Here is a 23,159-nt window from a genome sequence, read left to right on the forward strand (position 1 = left end):
AATCTTACCCTGGATCTATACTGCAGGTTACAAGCAGGTTTTTATAGTCTGCAAGGCATAAACATGTTCAGAAGATACGGATTTAATTTAAAGAAAACTAAGGGTCAGAATTTATTTAAAGCAAGGTTGCCATCTTAACATCTTAAAATATTTTGAATGACCAGCAGTAAATAAAGCTGTATGTTTGTTTTATGATCAAACATAGCCTAATAGTAGGAACTATTGCATTAAGAGAAGCAAGGCAAGTTACATACAAGGTCCACCTTAAGTTACAATAACTAAAAACTTAAAATACCAAGAGAGGTGTAAAAGGTAAAAAGATAAATTCATAATGGGATTGGCAACAGAAAGTCTTCCATAGCCAGCACATTTTCTATTAAATTTAGTTGGAGCCCTGCAGTTGCTGAGTGAGGACAGGAATGTGAGTTTGTGGCTGCAAAAAGGACCCCCAGTGTGAGCCAGTGCAAAAGGGTGGCTCCATTTCACCCCTGCTCCCAGGTACAAAGTATTCAAGAGCAGCATAGGGTAACCTATTATGTACTGTATGAACAGTGCCCTGCCCAGGAAGTGGGGGATTTTCCTGCCAGATGTTAATAGATACATGTCTTCATGACAACCCTAACATTAAGTAGTAGGTCAGCTCACTGTCTGGGGACAGGCAGCAATTCTGACTTTTTAAAATCAGGAAACTATGTCCACTGCTCAGGGTAACTCCTGACTGTTAACTACGTTTAAGGGAACTTGGGTGCCTAAAATGGGTGCCTAAAACTCCCATGCCATGCCAGGGAAGAGATGTTTTTCAATATTCCAAACTGGAATACTGCCTTATTTCTGCTAAGGCAGGAATTCCAGAAAAAGTCCACGTTGACTGCCATGCAGCAAGAGCACAACACTCTAAGCAGCACTATCATTGAATATTGAAAAAATCTCAGAGTTACCAGAAAAATATCTGCAGATAGCAGTTGTGCATCAGGGAAGGAGAAATTGGATTTTGTTAATGAACACAAATGTATTTTGCTACCCAGTTTGTGTTTTGGATCTGCACAGCTGGTGGCAGGTCAAACATGGCACAGATTAGTGCTTGGAACCCACCCACCCCCCCCCTTTTTTTTTCCAGGTCCCCTCCATTCAGGCAGAACAGCCACCTGTAGGTTTAAGTAAGTGGACAGTATGTACCACATGAACTTTTATGCTGCTGTGCTGAAGATTCCTTTAGCTGGACTCCCCGTTTCTCTGTGCTTTTATCCCAAAGACTTGGGGTCTGCAGGATCTTTCTGACTAGTTCCTCAAAGGCATGTTGCACTCCATCCTGTGTCTTGGCACTGGTCTCTGGTGGAGGGGGGAAAAGATATTTTACCTTATTTGCAGGGAGTATATTTCCACTTTGTAAAAAAGTTATTTTGGGACCAGCAAGCTGATGTGATTTTTTTTTTAATGAGCCAATCTCCTCTCCATTATCTCTTAAAGGTACACTTAAGCTGAATAGGGTAAATAGAAATGCATCCTGCTGGTTTCAAGAGAATATAAAATTCATGCCTATATAGTATATGCAGTAAATTGCTTCAGAGAAAAGTGCTTCTGGTTGCAGTCAAGGCAGAGCATCCAAAAAGTTGGAGCCTACATCCATCCACATGAACTAATGCAGCAAAAGGAACCCCCATAGAGAGGTGCTAAAAGAAAAGGCAAATCAACCCATCAACCTGAAATGCAATAGTACACTTCATTCATGCTTAGCAATCCCAAAATAAACACAGAAATAGAGAAGGTTTTGTCCCAGAGGTGCATACCTATGAAAAGCAACGAGCGTTTCTTAGCAAACTGGAGTCCTTCTTTCCTCTCTACTTCACGATCAGGCTGCAGAGACAAATGAAGAACATGGCTAAAATAAGCTAAACTTGCCCCTTTTAGGAAGCACCTGGAAAAGCACCACTGCAGAAGCGAGGTTTTGTTGAAAAGAAAAAAAAAAATGTCTGCAATGTGTAGTATTCAAGTAGATTTTCCCATTCTACAGACAGCTTATTGCTAGGCCAGCTGTTACAGGGTCAAATTGAACAGTAGCAACATCAAATCAGGATCCCTTTGAGTTGGAAGGGATCATCCATGTCCAGCTCCTGACCCTGCACAGGACAGCTCCAGGAATCACACCATGTGCCACATCAGTAGGAAATGACTGTGTTGCTATGCTCTGAATCAACCAGGAGCAAGACACATCTCCAGAAAGGAGATTTCAGTAGGCAAGTAGCCAAAAAGGTGTATCAAAGGTTCTGAAACTGGGCAGATTTGGAAGGGGGCAGAAGAGAACCTAATTCAGGATAGCCACACTGAAAACCTCTTGTAAAGCAAGAGTGAAGCATCTCACCATGCAACAGGCACCTAAATATGTCAAAACACCCCAGAAACAAACAGCAACCAGTGCACCTCACAGCCACATTGAAATCTTTAACAATACCTGCTTTTAAAATGATGTCATAAGTGGAGCCTGCCCAGCTCAGTTACAGAGTATATTACCTCCTCACACAACAGGAGATGTGTCACTTACTGCATTTTATCTCCCATTTATACTCTACCAGGAGGAAGCAATCTGGGGAATAATGTAAAAGGATGCATTCCTAAACTGACCTTATCGGTTTTATTGCCAACCAACATCTTCACAGTGTTGCTTTTGGAGGTATAGATGTCCAGCTCCTTCAGCCAGCTTTCTAGTCCTGTGAAAGTGTCTTTTCTTGTAACATCATACACTGATAACAGAGGAAAAGATGCTTAACAGCTGTAGAGCCTTGAACAGTGTTCACTTAGAACTTAGTCCACACTACCTAACTAATGAAAAAAAACCAGTATTAGGGAATTACAGAAAGAAACATCAACCATATCCTCTTCCCACACCCTTGCTGTGCTCAGCCAAAGTCACTATGGGTTACAGAACACAAGCACCTCAGTGAGTGAAAATCAGACTTACCAATGAAATCTTCTACCTGTTGGTAGTTCTGCACTGGGCCACGCAGAATATTTTAAAATAGGTGTTTTGCCACCTCATTTCATGTGTAACTACATGCACGTGCTGCTGCTAAAAACATGGACTGAGTACAAAGCAACTTTTGGGCACTGGTAACTTCTTAACTGCATTCATGTAAACGACTGAGGTTTAAAAAGCTGAATCACAGTCAGAATATTTTGTACAGCAAGGTGTTCAGCCTTCACAAACCCTGAAATCGAGAGTCCTTTTGTTTTCTAATTGCTGTTGTCACACAGAAAGGGCCTGGCCACCCATTACCTGTGTACAAACCTCAAGTCACCATAATCAAATCAATAGTTTCTGGGGGGAAAAAAAAGTAAAAACGTCGTGGGGAAGAGAACACAACACACCCCCCAGTTTGCCTTATTACCAGAAAACCACTGAAGTAATAACTACAAAGCTAATAATTCATCCACTTAACAGTGTGACATCTCTGGTTTTTTAATTTAAAATATTTGGAAGCAGCACTACTTCCTGCCAGCAGTTTTTTGCATTCTCAGTGTTTGAGCAGTAATGAGCAGTAAAAATGTTGTAAAAAACACATATAAGCATTCCTCTGATTCTCTCAGACAACCTCCTTTTGTAAGGGCATGCACATTTAGGAGTAAACAAAGACCACAATTTTTGTAATCATGTTTTTTCTTCCATGTGCTTCGTACCTAAAACAACCCCTTGAGCTCCTCGGTAATAACTGGGAGTCAGTGTCCTAAAGCGCTCCTGTCCTGCCGTGTCCTACAGGGGTGGGGGAAGAAACCAAACACAAAATCAAATAATTTAGAACAACAAAAAAAAAGTATTTTAAACTACACAAGATGAGCAAATTTAAAATTTTCCGTGACAGTTAAGGATACATGAAACTGATAGAGGTGAAATGAGCAAAGCTGTCAGGAAACGTTGGCAGCAGCAACAGAAAATGATTAAGGAGGGGTAGAAAGCACAGAGAGGATTGAGTGAGGTTAAAGCAAACAAGCAGACTCCTGAAACATGAGTGAGACAGTAGAAAGTCAAAAGGACTCTAGAGAAATTCATAAAAGGCAAGCAGCCATGCAGTTGGGCTTGGTGAGTTAAAATCCAGCTGAACTGAATAGGGAGAACAGGTTTCCCAGCGAGAGACACTGCAGGAAAGGAGACACGTAATTCCAAATATCTCCCTTTGCTCCTCCACAACCACAGGGGAGAAGAATCCAGTTAGAAGGAACTACTTCAAGACTGCTATGAATCTAAGCAGCTAAGAAATTTAAATCAGTAGTTTCACTTAATTGTTACTGTACTCTGTCACACTTACTCTCTCGAATAAGTGAGCTACTAAGTGCAATATGAAGCTCAAAAAAACCCTCAGAACAAACAATAAGGAGGGGGAAAAAATCACACAAATATGATTTTTTAAAAGAAAAATTATTTACTTTTAGGTACAGTTTACAATTGATAGACTAACACCTATATTGTAATTTATTTATTTTTTGTTTTAAAAAAAACCCTAAAGTTGGCAATATTTACTTAATTCAGATTATTGCTGCTAAAGAGATATATCTTAGGCATCTACACACACATGGACACTAAAGCAGAAGCCTCTTTTGACTTCAACACACTGTTTATGCATTAAAGTTTCTATTTAACACTGTACAACCGGACTGGTGTGTCACTGTCCCCCTCCCAGCCCAAAGCACATTTGTGCTCTGTTGCCAATAGTCTCAATTTCTTAATTAATAATGGTGTTTTCTTTCTCAAATACCTATGGCCAGACACATAAAACTCTCCTTTCCAGGGCCTTTCATTCCACTTAAAAGAATAAATGTGGTGCTTTATATTAAATAATCCAGACCACACAGCTGCAGTTTGATTTCACAGTTTGCAGATGCTGGAAATACAGCATCAGGAAGTTAAGGACAAATGCTCAAGTCTTGCAGTAAATCTGAACCAACTTTTAAATAGTTCAAGACCAAGTATACTTTTTTGCATGATTTTAACCAAAATAAAGCCTCTGGACTGTTTTTGGTGTAGCATACACAGAATAGCTGCACAACCCCTACAGGAAATCACCCAACTCATCACCCAGAACATCACTTTTCTGCAGTTTACTAAACTTCATCCTAGGTGTGCTTCTGGGTCATACAGGCAAAGAACCCTCCCATCTTCAGCAGTTTAACACTTCACAGAGCCTTTGAGAGACCCAGTTCTGTAACTGCAGGAAAAAGCAGCCAAAGTCTCTGCTAGATAATTCAAAGAAGTCCCAAACCTTGACCAATGAAACTTTTAGAAATGTTTTGAAAGGACATTGTCTGCAACTACTGCTGCAAGATCATGAGAGATGTTCTTCATGCATTGCATCATAAATAAAAATCTCGACATGCAGAAGACTTGAGCAAGGGAGGAGAAGGAGAAAAGGGGGGGGGAGAAAAACACAGAAAGCAGCTTTGCACGTCTGTCGAGAACAAACCTATCCCTGTCTGGAAGAAGACCTACCCATATGGCAAGCTGTACTGCATGGCCGTCCACCACCATCTTCTTCACTCTAAAATCAACACCTGAGGCGTAAGAAGGGAAGGCTTGTTAGAAGGAGCTGTCTCAGCCGCCTCCCGCGTTCACACGACCCCGGCTCCCCAACCCTTCCTCTCGCCAGTGGCACCGCAACAAGAACGTCCCCGGCACCGCAACAAGAACGTCCCTGATACCCCAACAGGAACGTCCCTGATACCCCAACAGGAACGTCCCTGATACCCAACAGGAACGTCCCCGGCACCCCAACGGAACGTCCCCGGCACCCCAACAGGAACGTCCCTGATACCCCAACAAGAGCGTCCCCGGCACCCCAACAAGAGCGTCCCCGGCACCCCAACAGGAACGTCCCCAGGTCGCGGCCGGGCGGACTCCGCACTCACCGATGGTGGGTTTCAGGCTCGGCTCAAACGCGCCGTCCGTGAATCTCCGCAGGAGGCTGCGGGGGGAAAGAAACCGCGAGTTCAGCTCAGCTCAGCTCAGCCCGGCTCGGCTCAGCTCGGCTCAGCTCAGCTCGGCTCGCTCAGCTCGGCTCAGCTCGGCTCGGCTCAGCTCAGCCCGGCTCAGCTCAGCCCCGCTCGGTGCCGCGCGCGGGATCCCCTCGCGAACCGCGGGGGCAGCACCTGGACTTGCCCACGGCGCTGTCTCCGACCAGCAGCAGCTTCAGGGTGAGGCCTGCGGGGTCCATCCCCAGCACCGCACGGGGCCGGGTTCAGGTCGGGGCCGGGTTCAGGTCGGGCCGGGTTCAGGTCGGGGCCGGGTTCAGGTCGGGCTCGGAGCCGCCGCCGTCGGGCGCCCTCAGGGCCCCGCGCGCCCCTGGCGCCGTCCCGGCCCCGGCGGCAGCTGCGGCCGCGGCCCCGCCCACGAGGCGGCGGTTGGTGCCGGGCGGGGCGGGAGCGGGCCCGGCTGGAGCCTCTGCGCCGAGGGGCCTCCGGCTGGCGGCGGCGGAGGAGGGTCGGCCATGGCCGAGTACCAGATCTCGGTGGAGGAGCTGAACGACCTCCTGGCCAACGGCAGCGGCTGCTACAGCCTCCCCAGCGCGCACAGCAACGAGGTGGTGCCGCGCATCCACGTGGGGAACGCGTGAGTGCGCCGGGCCGGGGCCCGGGCGGGCGGCTCGGCAGGGGCGAGGCCGGGCCCGTGTCGGGCGGCCCGTGCGCCGGGGCCTGCGGGCGGGGCCGGGCCGAGACGGGCCGGGAAGGGCGGTTGGAGCCGGGGCCGGTTCCAGGCTGCGGGGTGGAATCCGCTGGATCTCTGCGGGGCCTTCCGCGGCCTGGCCGGGCCGTGCAGCCCAGGCAGCCTCAGTCCTCCTGTCCGGTCCAGCCTGTCCGCTGTCTGAGGCTCCTCCTGGTGACTGACACAGCAAGCGTTAGGGCAGCTCATAAATGGCATCTGCTACAGTGTTCAGTACCCTGTTGAATTCCCAAATTCCATTTGGTAAAAGTGTCCTGGTTATGAATGCCCAACCTTAGTTTTCCTGTCTGCTTTAATGTGTGTGGGTAACCTGTTCTTTGTTCTTAATGTGCTAGAACTGCAGCTGTGTTGTAAGGAGTATGGAAGGCCTTCTCCCAAAATTAATATTAAATTTAGTGACTGTAAGGGAAGTGTTGGTGAGGAAACGATTTTGCATGAACATAACAGTGTAAAATAAAATATGTTAATATGCTGGCATTTTTGCCGTTAAAGACTTGGTCTATTTGCTTATAATCCCATATGGCATTGGTTTATAGCTTCATGTACCCTTAATTGCTGATGAATAGTTCTCCAAGACTTGTGTTTTGTGCTGGTAAATAACTCCTCTCTATTCAAAAGAAACACCTTTGCTAGTGTTACTCGTGGGATGAGGAACTCTAAATCTTCCATGTTGAGAATGGACAAGATTCTGTGATTTTTTTTCAGAACCAGATGAAGCTGATGTTAGCATCTCTCAGCTATTTGGAGAAGCTAGCATTTCAACATTGAACATGATGCAGCTGGAAAATGTTAAGGATGAGAGAGATCCAAGGACTGTTTGGAAAGGGAGAAACAAATGGCATACAAATACAGTCTTTTTCACCTCTAGCTGTGTAAGAAAATAATCTATAAAATCTGCAAAAATCATTCACTGGGAATGAGTTTGCCTCCAGGGGGGGCAGTCTGTGTTGCCAGATTCTTCCATGATTCCAGGATTGAAGTTCCTATTGATCCTGACCACTATCAGAAATATGCTGATCTATATAATATTAATTAAACCATGTACTCCCCCTAGTAAGTGTAGAAACCTCCAGCTGAATTAGCACTTTTTGGTTTGGCCTTGCACTGTAGGATTTTGTGTTGCAAGCAGAATTCCCCAGACACTGATGCTTGTACCATGGCACAGATGATGTCCTGCCAGATGGAAAATCTGTCAACATTTGTTTGGGTAATGAAGTCTTACAAATTTGGCTCGTTGCCATAGCTGCTTGGCACAGACAGCAGAAAATGTAGAAGCTTCACTCACATCAGGATTCCTCTGCTTACACTGAAATTTAAGGGGTGAAGAGTCATCAGGAGCAAGGGAACACTCAAGATGTTCGTAGCCTTGAATTACATGAAAATTGTGAGTGAATGCACTCAGAGATTCGTGTAGCTATAAACCAACTGATTTGGGTATTTATTTTAAAATTTTAGAATACCTACACGTCCAGCCAAAAGCCTTAGTTAGGTGCATTGCCATCTCACAGAAACTTGTCCAAAATAATACTGCATAAAGGCCTGTCTGGAGTTCAGCTTAATATTAAGACTCCTTGTATTTGCAGTTTATGACTTGAGCTGTAGGGAGATTTTCTAGAATATTTCTGTTTCTGCCTCCAGTAGACACATATTGAAAGCTGGTTTTATAAACAGTAAAGGTATATATGTCTGTCTAGCCTACCTCTTCTCACAAAGTGTGTAGGAACTGAGTTATCTTTCAGCCAAAGCCTTCTGTCACATTCTGCTAATGTTGACCAGTGTGATAAAACGTGTTGTTTGTTTTTTTTTTCCCAGGAAAGTGAGGCAAATGTTGTGACTTACATATGGAAATAACCAATTCAAAATGAAAAGTAATAGGTTTATGACAAAAAGGAGTCAGTGGTCTCATAATTTATGGTTGTCTCCTCTTACTTTGGATTGCATTCCAGGGCACAAGTAGAGATTTGTGCATGGTCAGTTGTGTTACTGAGCAGATGGATTGTTTACCATTGTACAACCTGGAGCTTTTATCACAGCTTATGGCATTAATTGGACCTAATTAATTGCCATCACCAACCCTGAAAGGCATGATTATTATGTAGCATTCTGCTCAATTGTTCACTAACAGGGTAGGTCACTCTTTTAACCACCTATAAATGGAAGCTGGTGGGTTTGCTACAGTTATTTGGAAAACCTGAGGAGTTAGAAAGGGCTTAGCTGACCTAAAAGAAAGCATCTTAAACATCACTCGTCTAGCTTCTTGTACATTCAGATATTGATTTCAGCTAAGCCACTAAACATTGTAATATTTGTGATGAAAACACTGAGTGTCAAAGACTGAACTATATCACCATGTTACTGGCCTTTGGATAGCCTTGCTAGATCTTTGCAGGACTTCCAAGGTGTTGAACAGCACAGGGGCACGGGACTACCCTGACCCTTGAACGTGCAGTAACATTTACTCACAGTTACTTTCTGTCTTCCCGTGGCCTGAGAGGAGCTAGTGCTGTTTCACAGTGCTTAAAACTGCCCCCTAAAATGTCATTTCTGGACTGTCTGCCAGTGTAGCAAGTACTGCTTACCAAGTTCTGCAACGCTGGTAGCTGAGAATAGAGGCCTTTTATAACTGGGTTTTAAATTATCTTATGTGAGTGGGTTTTAAATTATCTTATGTGAGTGGGTTTTAAATTATCTTATGTGAGTAACTCTTAATTATTAGAAGTTAGTATCCTGGGCTTTGTGTTATCATCTCCAGTATTTTCTCACTTTGGTGAGAATTTTATGTTCAGAAAGTTATCATTTTATGCTGCAGTAGGATCCAGCAGATTAAGTTTCATGTGTGCTCTCCTCAGTTGTCAGCCAGGAAAGCAACGTTCTCTCATGCACGAGCAGCAACCGTGGCTCTAAATATTTTTGTTAATTTTTAATCTGCAGCTAATTCACTTCTGGGCACAACATATTTGATATCTGTTAACAGAAAGATCAAAGCATCATAAATACTGAGATGATTTGCCAGATTCTAATGGTTTTCTTGACGCTTTTTGTCACACAGGTTCATAGCCAAGAACATCATGAGGCTGCAGCGTCTGGGGATAACCCATGTTCTGAATGCAGCAGAGGGGAAATCCTTCATGCATGTGAACACTAATGCAGAGTTCTATGAAGGCACAGGCATCAGATACCATGGCATTAAAGCTAATGACACACAGGAATTTAACCTCAGTCGCTATTTTGAGGAGGCAGCTGATTTTATTGAGAAAGCACTTGCCCAGAAGGATGGTAAGGCAAACTGAAGTATCTTTTTGCTGTGTTTTCTGTGCACTGCATGTGTTTCTTAGCAATTCGCTGTTTAAAATGGTTCTTTGCTCAGATTATCAGCAGCAGCCATTGTCAAGAATTCAGATCAAGGCTCTGGATCAAAGACACAAGAATACAGAAAAGACAATCTTATGTTCATACATGTAGGTCTCCAGTATGTGGCAAAGGGAAATCTATCTCTGTAGGGGTGACTTTGAAAAAGGGAACAGCTGCTGCAGCTTATAATAGTGCCTGTCTGGGAAGATATGTTTTTATTTTTCCTTAGAAGTGTTAAATCACATGAAAAATAATTTAAAAGAGTAAGTTCAGTGTCTAAAAGTTGGTTTAGGACACTAGATCTTAAAATTCAAGGGCAGAAGTGATACAAGTAATGCACTGCTGAAGAATACTCACATAACCTGTTGTGTGGGTTTTTTCTAAATGTACAGTAAGGATAGGGACTGTCACTTTGCAGTTTTTATTACATTAAGTCATTACATTATTTATGTGTTGATTGCCTCTTTATTTCATAGAATTGCAGGAAAACTGAAGGTTATATTTGCAATGTTGTTGATTGCCACATTTCTCTACAGTGTATTTCCCCAGAGCAGAAATCCTGGGACACAGTGCAGTGGGACAGATGGTTGTCATCATCTGACTATTTCAACATACCAGTTATTTCTACACTTGCTTCATGATTGAGCATGAAAAAGGAGGGATGAGTAGTCCAACAATTCTAGAAGTTCTTTCTCTGAAACAGGCAAAGGGTTACTGGAGCTGTGATGTGGAAGTAAATTTTACATCCAGCTTGGTGGAACTCACCAGCTGGAGAAGGACTGACATTATTTTGCTTTCATGGCCAGGCTTCACGAACAAAGATTTGGGGAGGGCTCTACCCACATTTATTGCAGGCACCCTGGTGGCTAAAAAGGCCAATACGAGATAGACAAGTCTGGTTGCAAAAGGCACAGCAGGAAGACTCCTTAGGTGGTAAATTCTGCAGGGCACGATTCTTTCTGCGTTGTCTTTTCTCCTCAAGGGTGATCCTGTGTGGGTTCTCAAAGGAAACAGCAGCGTTATAGATGGGGTGTCTCCAGAGTTCCCGGTTGGAGGCCAGAGTAGACCAGTTATGATGATCAATGTGGCCAAGGCTGAGATGTTGTTTCAGGCAGTCCTTGTATCTTCTCTTCAGGGCTCCTCTCTTGTGGCAGCCGGTGGCAAGTTCACCATAAAGCACGATCTTAAGGAGGGGGTGGTTGGTCCTTCATCCTGGAGACGTGCCCTGCCCAGCACAGCTGTGTTCAGCAACATGGCCTCAATACTTGTGACTGCTGCTTGTTCTAGAACAGATGGATTGGTCACATAATCTGAGCAGTGGAACGAGATAGACAAGTCCGGTTGCAAAAGGCACAACAGGACTCCTTCTATATTTCTATATTTTGCTTTATACCCTGGCTATTTCACCTTGCTTTTCGAGCACCCATTCCGGTTGTGGTAGTTTGGTCTAGGCCTTCCTTGGTGACCAGTTTGTAGCCAAGGGAGTGCCCAGATTTTTATGTAAGCCAGGCTATAAGAAGAAAGGAGGAGAGGCCTTCACCCTCTCTTTCCTTCTGGTGGCTTGGAGGTGCAGGTTCCCTGCCATTGAGTCTGTTGTGTGGGGAGTGAGGCCTGGTGAGGCCTGGTAAGGCCTAGTGAGGCCTGGTAAGGCCTTGTTGACCTTGGGAGGCGGAGGTTGCCGGCGATCGTTCCAGTGCGACTCTCCATTGTCCCAAAGAGAGTAGTAAGATAGTCTTTTGCTAATTCTTTTAGTTGCTAGATCTTGGGCTACTGATTGGGATTATATATTAATATTTTTTTTGGTTTTGTTCCTTTTCCCTTCCCCCTTCCCTTTCCCTTGTGAAAGTGTATATATATTGATGCCTGCTCGGTTGGTACTAAGAAAAATCTCCAGAGCAGTTAATTAGGGGTGAGATAAGAAAGGGTTTATGATGCCAAGGCAAAAGATGTTACAAGACGCGCCCGCTGTGCCTGAGATGTTACATTTTAGAACACCATCCATCCAATCCCAAATGTGTCCACCCTGGGGCCTTTACTCTGGACCGCTCCAGGTCCACCCCCTGAAAATGGGTCTGGGGTGTATTTCGGGACCCTCTCTTCATCCTGTCTTCATCTTCTTCGGGGCACAGAGGGTACATAGTCACCTAATTCTTGACCGTGCTCTGTGGTTTAGGCCAAGATACAAGCACTCTCCAAACAATCCAGGCCTTGCCTTGACAAAAGACTAAACATTTCTGCTGGATTCGGGGGTAGGATTGATCTAGGGAGCATAGAATGGGGTAAGAGGGTTAAGGAATGTGTAAACTAAGGGTGCTAGAGAGAAAGGGACAAGGGAGGAAGGGTTGCTGCTTTTAAAATCTACTTATAAAACTTATAAGGCTTACAAATATTAGAAAAATTTAAAAAACCCAAACATTAGGGGCTTAAGGCATCATATTTCAATTGTATATAACTGTAACATAAGTGTAAATATATTTATATATTGCTTTAGCTGTCTCTCTCTCGTTTCGGTTTTCTTGGTTGTTTTTTCCCTCTTCTCCCTGAGGTTTGGGGTGGGGTGGGGAGGATGACAACTTCTTGTGGTAAGGTTTGGAGACTTGGCAGGGAGCCAGCTTCAAACCGTATCACCGTATAACTGATGCCTTAAGCCCCTAATGGTTTTTATTTTCCTAATACTTGTAAGTTTTATAAGTAGTGGAAGTAGACTCTAAAAGCAACATCCCTTACATCCCTTTCCCTGTATCACCCTTGTTTACACATTCCTTAACCCTCTTACCCCATTCTATGCTCCCTAGATCACTCCTACCCCCGAATCCAGTAGAAATGTTTAGTCTTTTGTCAAGGCAAGGCCTAGATTGTTGGCAGAACAGCGTATCAGGGCCTAATCCACAAAATGAAGTCAAGAATTAGGTAATTCTGTACCCTTTGTGCTCTGAAGAATGAAGAGAGGGTCCCGAAATACACCCCAGATCCATTTTCAGGGGTGGACCCGGCGTGGTCCAGAGTAAAGCTGCAGGGTGGACACATCTGGGATTGGATGGATGGTATTATAAATGTAACATCTCAGGCACAGCGGGCCGTCTTGCAACACTTTTGCCTTGGCATCATGAACCCTTTCTTACCTCACCCCTAATTAACTGCTCCGGGAGATTTTTTTTCAGCGCCATAAATCCCACGGCAACATCACCCCGGTCCCAACGTGTGTCCCCCACAGGCCAGGTGTTCGTGCACTGCCGGGAGGGTTACAGCCGCTCCCCCACGCTGGTCATCGCCTACCTCATGCTGCGGCAGAACATGGACGTCAAGACGGCCCTTTGCACCGTCCGGCAGAAGCGGGAGATCGGCCCCAACGACGGCTTCCTGAGGCAGCTCTGCCAGCTCAACGAGCGACTGGGGAAGGAGGGCAAACTGAAGCCCTAGGACGGGGAGAGCGCCGTAGTATTTTTTTTTTTTAAGTTTCTCAAACCTTTAGAGGACGTCTTAGGTGCTTTAGAGACCCCCCCCCCAAACCCCAACCACCCAAAGCTGAAGAGAGACAGAATTCCTGCTCGTCCGGTGAGCTCTGGGACTGCCTTTCGAGGTGGCACGAAATTGTGTCACCGTTTGGAGCTGTTGCAATAAAGAGGTGTTTTCAGAGGGATAGCTGTTATCACTGGAGTTATCTTCACGTGTCTGTCAGAGCCCCTGAAGACTCCATAGCATATGTGGTTTGCACTGACACTGAATGTGATCATTTCAGCTTTGTCTTGTGTCTCACCAGAGCACGAGTTTTGAAAGCCCCAACACGTCCCTTCACTCTTAAAGAAGCACTGTAATTTCTAAAGCTTCTTTTTCGTGCACAGAGGTGCCTGATGTTTGAATGTAGGAGCTGAAAGGAATGGAGAAGTGTATATACAAATGCACAGATGCACTGGTTTGTAAAATGAAGTGTGTGCAGTGTTAAGTGTGGATTTATGCAATACACAGTGTGTGATAGTAAAGCCATTCAGAGCCCGTTCTTGATGCACACTGTATTTCCAAGAATAGCTGTACCTCTTGCTGTTGTGATTGACACAAAATAGTGTGTTATTAAATGCCCTTTTATTTTTGTTTTGAAGTCATACTAGGAAAAATGTCAAAGCAAATGCTGAGTCAAAGACTTGAGCAAGGAAGAAATGTTTGTATTTAGAAGTGGATATATGATAAAGTCCTAAGTATCAGAATGTGATGGCTTTCAAAGTGTCTTTATTCCTTATTTACTATCACTGTTTATCAACATAGAATAGAATGAGCACACATAACTTCCAGTAGGGCAGCACAGGTGTGCTTTCAAAGCAGTTTGCAGAAGTACACTCTTGACTTCTTAGATTGCTTGCATGGTGTCATTAAACAGAAATGAGAATTGTAAGTACCACAGTGTATAGGAAATATTTACTTTCTATTAAAATAAACGATGTCTGGATTCTGTTTGGCATACAGATGAGCTGAGTCATTGCAATGTTGGGAGAGGGAGCTTTGTTTACAGTGTGCCTGACTTAGTGTTTAAATATGTACCTGTGAGTTGCAGGACTGTATTAATGCAAAGGATCTCCCACTGCAAACTCAGAGTTGTTGGTTAAACTAACAGAAACCAGGATGTTCCCCTTTTAACCTGTGCTTTAATGTAGTTCCAGACTGAAAAATCTTAACCCTACTTTAAACAGAAACACTCTTTGTGTTAGTACCACGTGTAACCCCAGAGCTAGTTTTGTCTACTCAGTTCAGTAATCAAAATCACAAAGATCGTACATTGTTTTACTTCTGGTTATTGGGGTTGTGTGGTTTGGGGAGGGGGGAGTGGCAAGGGAAAGTTCTGTGTAACTTTATTGAAATTAAACTCCAGAGGTGATTGTTCTGCTGGAAGACCAGAACCTTATTCTGTTGTCTTGAACAGGATGGAACTGCCAAATCAAGTAACCTTTTCTCTTTTGTGTCCCTTAAAGTGACAAGTGGGGAACACTCTACATATGTTTCCTATCACCCCTCTACAGTCAGTCAGTATTCAGTGCTTGCTTTGATTCAGGATGGTTCAGTAATAACGAGCAGTAATCAAGTCTACGGGCTAATTACACACCTGTTTGCTTTCTCCCCTTTTATCAGGATTAAATTAATTGCTTCTTCAAAATTCCTAGTTATTGATTTCATGCTGGGTGGCTTGGGAATAGAATACTGGCCTTTCTTTTCTACAATACTGACTTTTTCCTACTGCAGTCTTATTTATAAATTATCCTCCTAAAATTTTTACTATGAGCATAGATTTTTTTTTTTTTGGTCTTGTCTCACACCATGTATTCTTAATACCTATCTGCACTGCAAGGGAAAAAAATGGAGATTCGTGTGCAGTCACTTTGTCTTTTGCCTGTTACTTGGAACTCAAAATTCCAATCCATTAAAGAGCTAAGAAACCATTAGGCATTAGAACTTTGTTACCCTTCCATAAATTGTAAGAAGATAGGAGTTGTCAGATTAAAGCCAGAATGGTTTATTAATATTGAGTCTGTTCACCTTACAGCAATATTTTTGTACTTGTCAGTATCAAGAACAAATCAAGACGTAGGGGAATGTTTTTATATTCAAGATACTCTTTTATTTCATAGGACACTCTCACTTTAGTGGTAACTTCAGTGGTACTCTGACCCATTTGTCTCAGTATAATAAACTGATTTAACAAATGTTTTGTAGTAATGAGGATGGAGAAGGATAAGACATATTATAAATTGGTTTTACAAATTGAGACAATATGTCCTACCTTAAACTACTGATAGGCAACTCAGAAATGAAACCATTTCTGTCTCTGCTTTAGAGTAGGCTAAAAATAGTTAGAATGTCAGAGCAGAGCTCCATTAATGGATCATGTTGCTGGCTGGCTGACTCACCAGATGGAGCTATAGGCTTGTTATTCTTCCCTGGATAGTCAGCACTGAGTCCCTGAACAATATTGTATGAGTCCAGAGTATGCTTATCACTGAAAAAGGCAAGCCACCAGGATGGTTTATCAGACTCTGGTGGGAGAATACTAAGATTCCATTTATTCTTGGCTACTTGCATGAGATCACACAACAGCATTCAGGCTGTTGTATTCCCACTGTGGTATGTGACACAGCAAAACTCTTATGAGGCACATAAAAGTTCCATAAGCACACATGTCTTAGCAGCATTTTAGAAAAAAACCTGTTGAGAAGCAAGTAAGTTCTTTAGCATGTTAAAAACTGGGCTAGTATCCTTTCTGCTGTTGTTCTTTGCTGAGAAGGAGGAAGATATATTGGCACAAATTTGTTTTTCAACTCAGAGAGCTTGCAGTGTTGTTATACCCAGTGCTTTTCATCTCCAAGGCCTTTTATGAAGATTAATTAATTCTCACATCACTCACATCACCAAGCATAATCATGTTGTAGGAGAAAAGAGTGTCCAGTTCTAACACAGGCTTAGCATCCAAAAATGGAATTACAATAAACATATTGTGGCTGCTAGTCCTGCATTTGGATACTGTAATTCTAAGTTTGAAATAACTTCAAGAAATGTTCACTCCCCCTTTCTAACTTCGTTAACTCTTAAGTGCAAAATTCCTGGGCAGTGTGTAAAATATGAGCCACTGACCACAGATAAGCTTAAATTGAACACTCACATCTCAGGGCCTGGATACAGAACAGAACCCCTTTGGCCCAGGGGTGGACAGAGTGAGCACCTGAAGTTTGAGGTGACAGAACCAACTTCAGAAGCTGGTTTGGATGTACCTGCCTTCATTGCAGCCTGGCAGTGCAAGCACTTTGGGACAGATCCTGAGTCAGAAAGCAGCAGCAGTGGATTCAGGCAAAGTACATGATGCCAGTTTATACCCCTTGGACCTGCTCCCCTAATGTGTCTGATTCCTTCTTGGATTCCTTCCCTCCTGCTTTTGGCTGGGGTACAGTTCATTTTATTCCTAGTAGCTGCTCTGGGGCTCTGTTCTGGATTTGTGCTAAACACAGTGATAATAATGCAGAGATGTTTTTGTTGTCAGCACATCAGAGGCAAATTACTTGACAGCAGTCTGTATTAAAGAATGATGTCCCAATTGGCTGAGGAGGAAAAAATCTTGTAAAAAAAAACAGTATGTTGTATTCCTCCATGAAAACAGAGTAATTTCTGAGATAGGAAAGGAGAAGGGGAACTGACAGTAAGGGTACATTGTTGTGTAACACAATGCATGATTTCTTTTAGACAAGGAAGACTACCACAGATGAGATTTTAAAACATGACACCTGAATACATCTTGGGCACAGATGCCCCAGGCATAAGGTCATCAGTTCTTTCTTTCTGTTGGTTGTATCACGACTGGAAATCAGTCTGGTCATGTTCTTGTGTTTAAAATAAGCAAATGTCCTGTATTTCAACATTTGCACAGAATGTCAGCAGAAGTGGTAATATGCAGTGAATTTAAAGCAAATGCAAACATTTGTTTGTTTGGGGTGTTTTTTCCAAGTGTTAAAAATGTAAGAGAAGAGCACATCAAAAAGTATGATGTACAACATCCTGCCTGTTTCCCCTGAAAAACGTATTCCAAATAGCTATTTTTAGGAAAAACTAAACAAAGCAACTTCTCACATTGAAATGAAGCTCTTCCCTGTTTCTTCCACTGTATTTGTGAAACAAAATGCAGAGCTCCTTGTTTTAGAAAGGGAAAAAAAAAGGTACCCCAACTCCAATCATTTCTCTGCAGAGACTGACAAGCAGAACTCCTGAGCTACAGTTTCTAGATTTATTTACTTTACACAGCGAGCAAAGGGAGGAGGAATAGCAAGAGCAAAAGTAAAAAGTCTGAAAAACCTTTGGAAAAGACAATAGCCAAAAATTCAAACGTGGATGGAGGCAGAAGCAGTTTTTAATTATAACATTGTTAGAAAAAAAAAGCTGCAGAAAGACTTGTTGGGTTTCAATTCATCCAAGTCTTGTCAATCACCCATTTGTTGCCAGGCACAAAAATGAAGTGAATATGAGAAGTTTTTGCATAAGAGTTGTCGAATATTGTCACTAACCCACCCCCACACACCCATTTTATTTCACACTGACAAAAGCTGAGATGAATGAGTTGTGGTCTGGCCCTTCCCACTTCGTATAGTCATTGGCTGGCTTGCCTCTAAAAAGGATTTTAAAAAGGGGAATAATGTGCCTTTGCCTTGGATCTGAAGCTGTCAGGGTGCTGAAAAGCTGGTCTGTGAGCTGCCACCATGCAGATCTCTTGGGCTGTGTGCGCTGTCTGTGTCCTGGCACAAATCGCATTTCGGTCTGTGGAAGGCTGGCAGGTGTTTAAAAATGATGCTACAGAAATCATCCCTGAAATCTCTGAGAATACAGAGACACCGATGGAGCAGACTTTCAGCAACAACAACAACACAATGAATCAGGCAAAACATGGAGGAAGACACATACAGCAAGCTCCAGACCCTAACGGTAAGAAAATATCATTATTACTGTTTGGACCCTAAGAGACAATTTGTGAAAGAATACTTTTTATGTTTTTTATTAAAACTTTCAGGCGTGGCCCAAATGCTTTAAGTGATAAAGATTTACATCTACTGTTGAAGAAGTATGAATATAAAGGTTAGAAGGAATAGTGTGGAGTTTAGTGATGACAACATGGTCTATCTGTTGAACATTCCTGCTCTGCATCTCCTGCAATCCATACATAAAACTTGTAGTAGATGTTATTTAACATTTCTCTGTGGTTTGTGCTCTCAAGCATCGTGAGGAAATATCACAATTTCTCTCTTTAACGTTAGGATGGAGGAATGGGTTGACAGTGGAGATACAAGTGTTAATTTAGGAAGACCCACACTAGTTGTGGCTGAGATCACACATCAAAAATGGCACATGGAGGTTGTGTTCAGCACATTAGAGAAGTGTGCTGTTCACTGTCTTTTGCTAACCAGATCTTCCAAAAGACTCCAGCAGCCAAAAATGCTCATAATGTGTTGTCACATTTGACCAAACATCCAGCTTTGGCAGTGATGCAAAACACATGTTTTGTGAGGAGAGACAGAGGATGAGGAGCTAACACCAAGCTGAGAAAGGTAGTCTTAAAAAAGTTTTCCACTGCAGATCTGAATTATCCTTCTTTTTCTGGGGGCAACTGAAAGGCAATTGTGATTTTCTGCTGCAGCTGTCAGTGAAGGTGTTTAAAACCATAGTATTTAGCAATATTTTAGAAGAGAAAGTAATGGTTTTGAGAGTGTGATTTTAGAAGATTCTTACATTCCTAAGAGGGGGAGCACCTTGTTTCTCACAGTCAGCCCCACCAACCACCTGGTCACAACAGGTTGGTTTTGTTGTTACATCTGAATACCTTAATTTTTAGCCTTTTACTACTCTGACATCAACTGATGTGAATCTGCCCCACTTATATGTGTATATTTTTCAAAGTGGAAAGGACATTTACTCGAGAAGTCAAGGGTAGAGGAGACTGGACAGTTATTCAAGATACACAATGGTCTTGCATACTTATTTTAACATCTTTAACACAAGAAATCAAAATTGTGGCCCAAAGTGGCCTGACCTTTCTGGAACATATGACATTGCATCAGCCCATGAATAATTTTGCACTATGTTGAACCTGCACATTTACAGGACAGGACATACATGCACAGAAGATAAACCTATATAGCTGAGGCAAATGCCTGTATATTTAATTGTATATTTAATTGTATATTTAATTGTACCTGTCTATGTGTTATGGTGGTACAATACACCTGATTCAAAGCATTATTTTTTACAGACAGACATCATTTTCTTCGATGCTTAGGAAACTTGGGAGTATTAGGCTGGACATGCAGTTCAGTTGTCACTATTTTGTCAAAGCTGGCAAGGATTGTTTAATTTCATTAATGCAGTCCCTCAAACTTTTAAAGAATAGTCTTGCTAGCTGTACTTTGACAAACATAAATCTGAGCACCGAAAATCCTGTTTCTGTACTTCACAGGAAAACCAAAATTAAGATGTTTCTCCAAATACTGTTCTATCACTAATGACTCAGGGTCAGATTTCTCTTTTGCTGAACTAAGGAGGGAAGCACTTGTACAGTGAGGAGAATGGGCCTAACACACAACCTTCTCTGGGAGCTGAACTTGGAAGGCTTTCACCCCAAACATTCCTGAGTTAAAACTGGCCTTTTGACTAAGAGAAGAACACTAACACGTGTGCATCTAGATGAAGTTATTTGACAAACACTTTCAAAAATCAAATTCTGTGTCTTCCAAACAGGTCAGTTAGCCAAGAATGTCATTTGGAAAAAGAGACACTTTTGGAAAAAGTTATGTTCCTGCAATTGGAAAGTTTGTCTAAGTCCTTAAAGCTAAAAAAATCATGTATTTACTAATGTTTCATTTACCTGTAGCTGTCCATTGAGAGAAAAGGGGGGGAGGGAAACTGTATAGTTCCTAATCAGCCAGAAGGTGCCTCTAGCTGTCTGAAGGAAATTATGTGGGACAGGTGGAATTATCCCAGAGAGCAGTAAACTTGGAAAACCTAATGTCTGAACAGGGGGAATTCCTTAGAGCTGTTGTTACCTGCTATTTCTCTAACCTGGAACAGATTATGGTAGCTAAAATTCACTTAAGGAACACCTTGTTGCAAAAGGGTTTAAATCTGGAGTCAACATCTGAAGTCAGTCGAGTTAAACCAGAGAAATGGGGGAAAGGGTTGCCCACGGGTAAATGAAGCCAGGAGAAAACTACAAATTTTCCCATGGGGCTGCACTTCAGGAGCTGCACGACCCTGACATGGAATGTACCTCGTGGCAAGAGAAGGATTTCATTCATAAATTTGTCCAGTGTCATTCAAGGGTCTCACAATTAGAGCAGAAGCGGCACTAGCGAGCCTTTTGAAACATTTCTCCCGAAAACCTTTCCCTTCGAGACACTTAGCTTGCGTCTACCTCCGAGAGGGACATCTCCCGTGGAAACACAAAAGCTGGAGAAGTAATTAACGTGTTTCTTGCTTGCAGATGCTTCCGACTTCAGCTGCAGGGAGATGAGAACCACCCGCTATGTCACGGAGGGGCCGTGCCGCAGTGTCAAGCCCGTCAAGGAGCTCGTCTGCTCCGGCCAGTGCGTCCCCTCCCACCTGCTCCCCAACTCCATCGGCAGGGGGAAGTGGTGGCGGCAGAACGCCCTGGATTATCGCTGCATCCCCGCCCACACCCGCACCCAGCGCATCCAGCTCTCCTGCCCCGAGGAAGAGACTCGGACTTACAAATTCCGAGCCGTCACCGCCTGCAAGTGCAAGCGCTACACCCCTACCACAACCAGTCGGAGCTGAAGGACTTCGGGAAGGACAGTGCCAGGCCTCAGAAGAACAAGAAGCCCCACCTGTCCAGAGCCAGGAGCGGCAAATCTAACCAGCACGAGTTAGAAAATGCTTATTAGGAGGTGGCTCTGGGTGACACAGACTAGCAGCTCTGGATACTTTGCAAAACCGTCCAAAGGCACTCAGAGGCCACAGCATGACGTTCTGACTGCAGTAGGTTCCAAGTCCTTCTGCTAAGCTGGGTCAAATGCTCACATAGGCAAAAAAAATCTTTCAGATTGTAGCACTTATGGTCTGATAAGAAAATGAGACAAACCAAGCTGGAGGTAGCAACCTCTAAATTCAGCTGAAAGGAGAGGTGCGGTTGGAGATTCACAAGAGGCTGTGTGGCTTGGATGAGTAGGCAGAGGAAAGGGAAGCAGTTATGGTGACAATCAGGCTTTGCTAGAAATCACTTCCACTCACTTCAAGTGAAAAGAGCATTGAGATCCCTTTCCCACACAAGTGCCATGAGCAGGACAAGCATCAATTAGGGAAGCATCAGGAGAGTTCACACTCTCTGGATAAGCTGTAGAAAGTTAGGTATAGCAGGAATTTCAATAGTTATGTGACTGAAGTCAAATTGTTGGGAAATGAACATTCTATCAGATGTCCCCACGTACCAGGAGTTTCCTCCAAAACACAAAAATCCAAACACAAGTAAAAGCAGGACAAATCCTATTCATACCTTTACCCTAAAGACTGTAGGATCAGCAGATTCAAACTGAGATTTGGCAACTAAAACTATATTTGATTTAGAAACCGTAGCTTGGTTTAGGAAAATTCAACAATTCTACTAGGTGAAGCAGATTCATGAATGCATGGTCCTCTCAAACCAGATAACCTCACTGATGTCGTCCTGTAAACAGCTAGAGATGTGCAGAGTTTAACATAAAAGATACTGATTATTCCTGATTTCCTAGAACACATTTGACTTCAGTATCAGCTTAGATACCTCTGCTTACATTTTCTATTCTGTAGAGTTTGGATTATCTGGCCACACATTTTTGCAGCATTAAGTACTGTGCAAGCCAAGCTTTGGGAACCACGGTGGTGGTTCTGCATTAAAAGTGAGCCTCTGCAATTTTGAAGTCTGGATTCCTCTAGAAAAAGTCTTAGCATATGCAGCTTTGGTAAGTCTTTAGTTTGGCAGCAACTTTACTTAGCTTCTCAACACTCAGGACTAATGTTTGTGTTTTTACATTAGAGAATGCTATTAGAAAGTGAGTTGTCACATACTGTATACATCTGGTAGAATATCTGAAATCATATAAACTGTGGAACTTTACGGTTGTTGATAGATTTTTCAATTATTTGTGTGGGACCAGAACTAGAGAGACAAGGTATGGTTTAAGAGACGTGAATACATATTTATTTTTTTTCCCAGAAGTTATTTATGCAATGTTTTTCCTTGTAGAAAATGAGAAGTAACACTGCTTTTAAAAATATTAGCCTGTTATTTTTAATTTTAAATACATTGTTAATAAAGTAGAAACAACGATTAATTGTAGGAGACTCATTGATTTTCAGCTCCAGTATAAAGTGATTTGCCTGCAAAGCCAGTGATTTTACAGAACAGTCAGGTGTGTCAACTCCAATTTCTGTGATAGTGTCAAGGTCTTTAATTCTAATAACCTACACATCTCTAAAGAAACTCCATCCTGGAACTTCTTGCTCTAGTGGATGATGTTTCTCATGGGAAAGTTTTCCTGGGCAGATGAGTATTCTGCTTCCCCTGGGGAAGAAAAATTACGCTGATTTTCAGTTT

General features: G+C 43.0%; 3 protein-coding genes across 8 annotated transcripts; 2 read left to right on the top strand and 1 right to left on the bottom strand.

Annotated features, from left to right (window-relative positions):
- Positions 1 to 62: 62 nt before the first annotated feature.
- LOC116798909 (ras-related protein Rab-18-B-like) lies at positions 63 to 6,531 on the bottom strand. Of its 2 annotated transcripts, none has more exons than XM_032711608.1 (7): positions 6,133 to 6,531; positions 5,893 to 5,948; positions 5,477 to 5,538; positions 3,673 to 3,745; positions 2,620 to 2,705; positions 1,788 to 1,854; positions 63 to 1,329 (listed from the first exon to the last, which is right to left on the bottom strand). In XM_032711608.1, the coding sequence occupies exons 1-7, from the start codon at positions 6,195 to 6,197 to the stop codon at positions 1,154 to 1,156; spliced, it is 585 nt and encodes a 194-aa protein (XP_032567499.1). In that variant the 5' UTR covers positions 6,198 to 6,531; the 3' UTR covers positions 63 to 1,153. The 2 variants fall into 2 exon arrangements, with proteins under 2 accessions (XP_032567499.1, XP_032567498.1); XM_032711607.1 differs by having other exon boundaries at positions 2,620 to 2,738; positions 6,133 to 6,520.
- On the top strand, positions 6,160 to 14,511 carry DUSP3 (dual specificity phosphatase 3). 5 transcript variants are annotated; one of them, XM_032711612.1, is made up of 4 exons: positions 6,160 to 6,177; positions 7,408 to 7,575; positions 9,753 to 9,979; positions 13,269 to 14,511. In XM_032711612.1, the coding sequence occupies exons 2-4, from the start codon at positions 7,490 to 7,492 to the stop codon at positions 13,472 to 13,474; spliced, it is 519 nt and encodes a 172-aa protein (XP_032567503.1). In that variant the 5' UTR covers positions 6,160 to 6,177; positions 7,408 to 7,489; the 3' UTR covers positions 13,475 to 14,511. The 5 variants fall into 5 exon arrangements, with proteins under 5 accessions (XP_032567503.1, XP_032567500.1, XP_032567501.1 ...); XM_032711610.1 differs by lacking the exon at positions 6,160 to 6,177 and adding an exon at positions 6,483 to 6,592; XM_032711611.1 differs by lacking the exon at positions 6,160 to 6,177 and adding an exon at positions 6,745 to 6,946.
- A 3,768-nt stretch (positions 14,512 to 18,279) lies between these two features.
- On the top strand, positions 18,280 to 22,343 carry SOST (sclerostin). The gene is given in 3 exon segments (XM_032711396.1): positions 18,280 to 18,502; positions 21,051 to 21,338; positions 21,341 to 22,343. Coding segments are annotated over 3 exon segments (642 nt in total). The 3' UTR covers positions 21,472 to 22,343.
- Positions 22,344 to 23,159: the final 816 nt, after the last annotated feature.

Source organism: Chiroxiphia lanceolata, chromosome 26 (genome assembly GCF_009829145.1).
Source record: "Chiroxiphia lanceolata isolate bChiLan1 chromosome 26, bChiLan1.pri, whole genome shotgun sequence".
Taxonomy (NCBI): Eukaryota; Metazoa; Chordata; class Aves; order Passeriformes; family Pipridae; genus Chiroxiphia; species Chiroxiphia lanceolata.

Excerpts from the sequence above, each read along its gene's own strand:
- LOC116798909 (XM_032711607.1), bottom strand. The coding sequence starts at position 6,197 with ATGGACCCCGCAGGCCTCACCCTGAAGCTGCTGCTGGTCGGAGACAGC. Across the intron at positions 2,739-3,672 it reads AGCTCAAGGGGTTGTTTTAG|TGTATGATGTTACAAGAAAA; the intron begins GTACGAAGCACA and ends CTCTGTTATCAG. Across the intron at positions 1,855-2,619 it reads TTGGCAATAAAACCGATAAG|CCTGATCGTGAAGTAGAGAG; the intron begins GTCAGTTTAGGA and ends TTGTCTCTGCAG.
- DUSP3 (XM_032711609.1), top strand. The coding sequence starts at position 6,471 with ATGGCCGAGTACCAGATCTCGGTGGAGGAGCTGAACGACCTCCTGGCC. Across the intron at positions 6,593-9,752 it reads CGCATCCACGTGGGGAACGC|GTTCATAGCCAAGAACATCA; the intron begins GTGAGTGCGCCG and ends TTTGTCACACAG. Across the intron at positions 9,980-13,268 it reads AGCACTTGCCCAGAAGGATG|GCCAGGTGTTCGTGCACTGC; the intron begins GTAAGGCAAACT and ends TGTCCCCCACAG.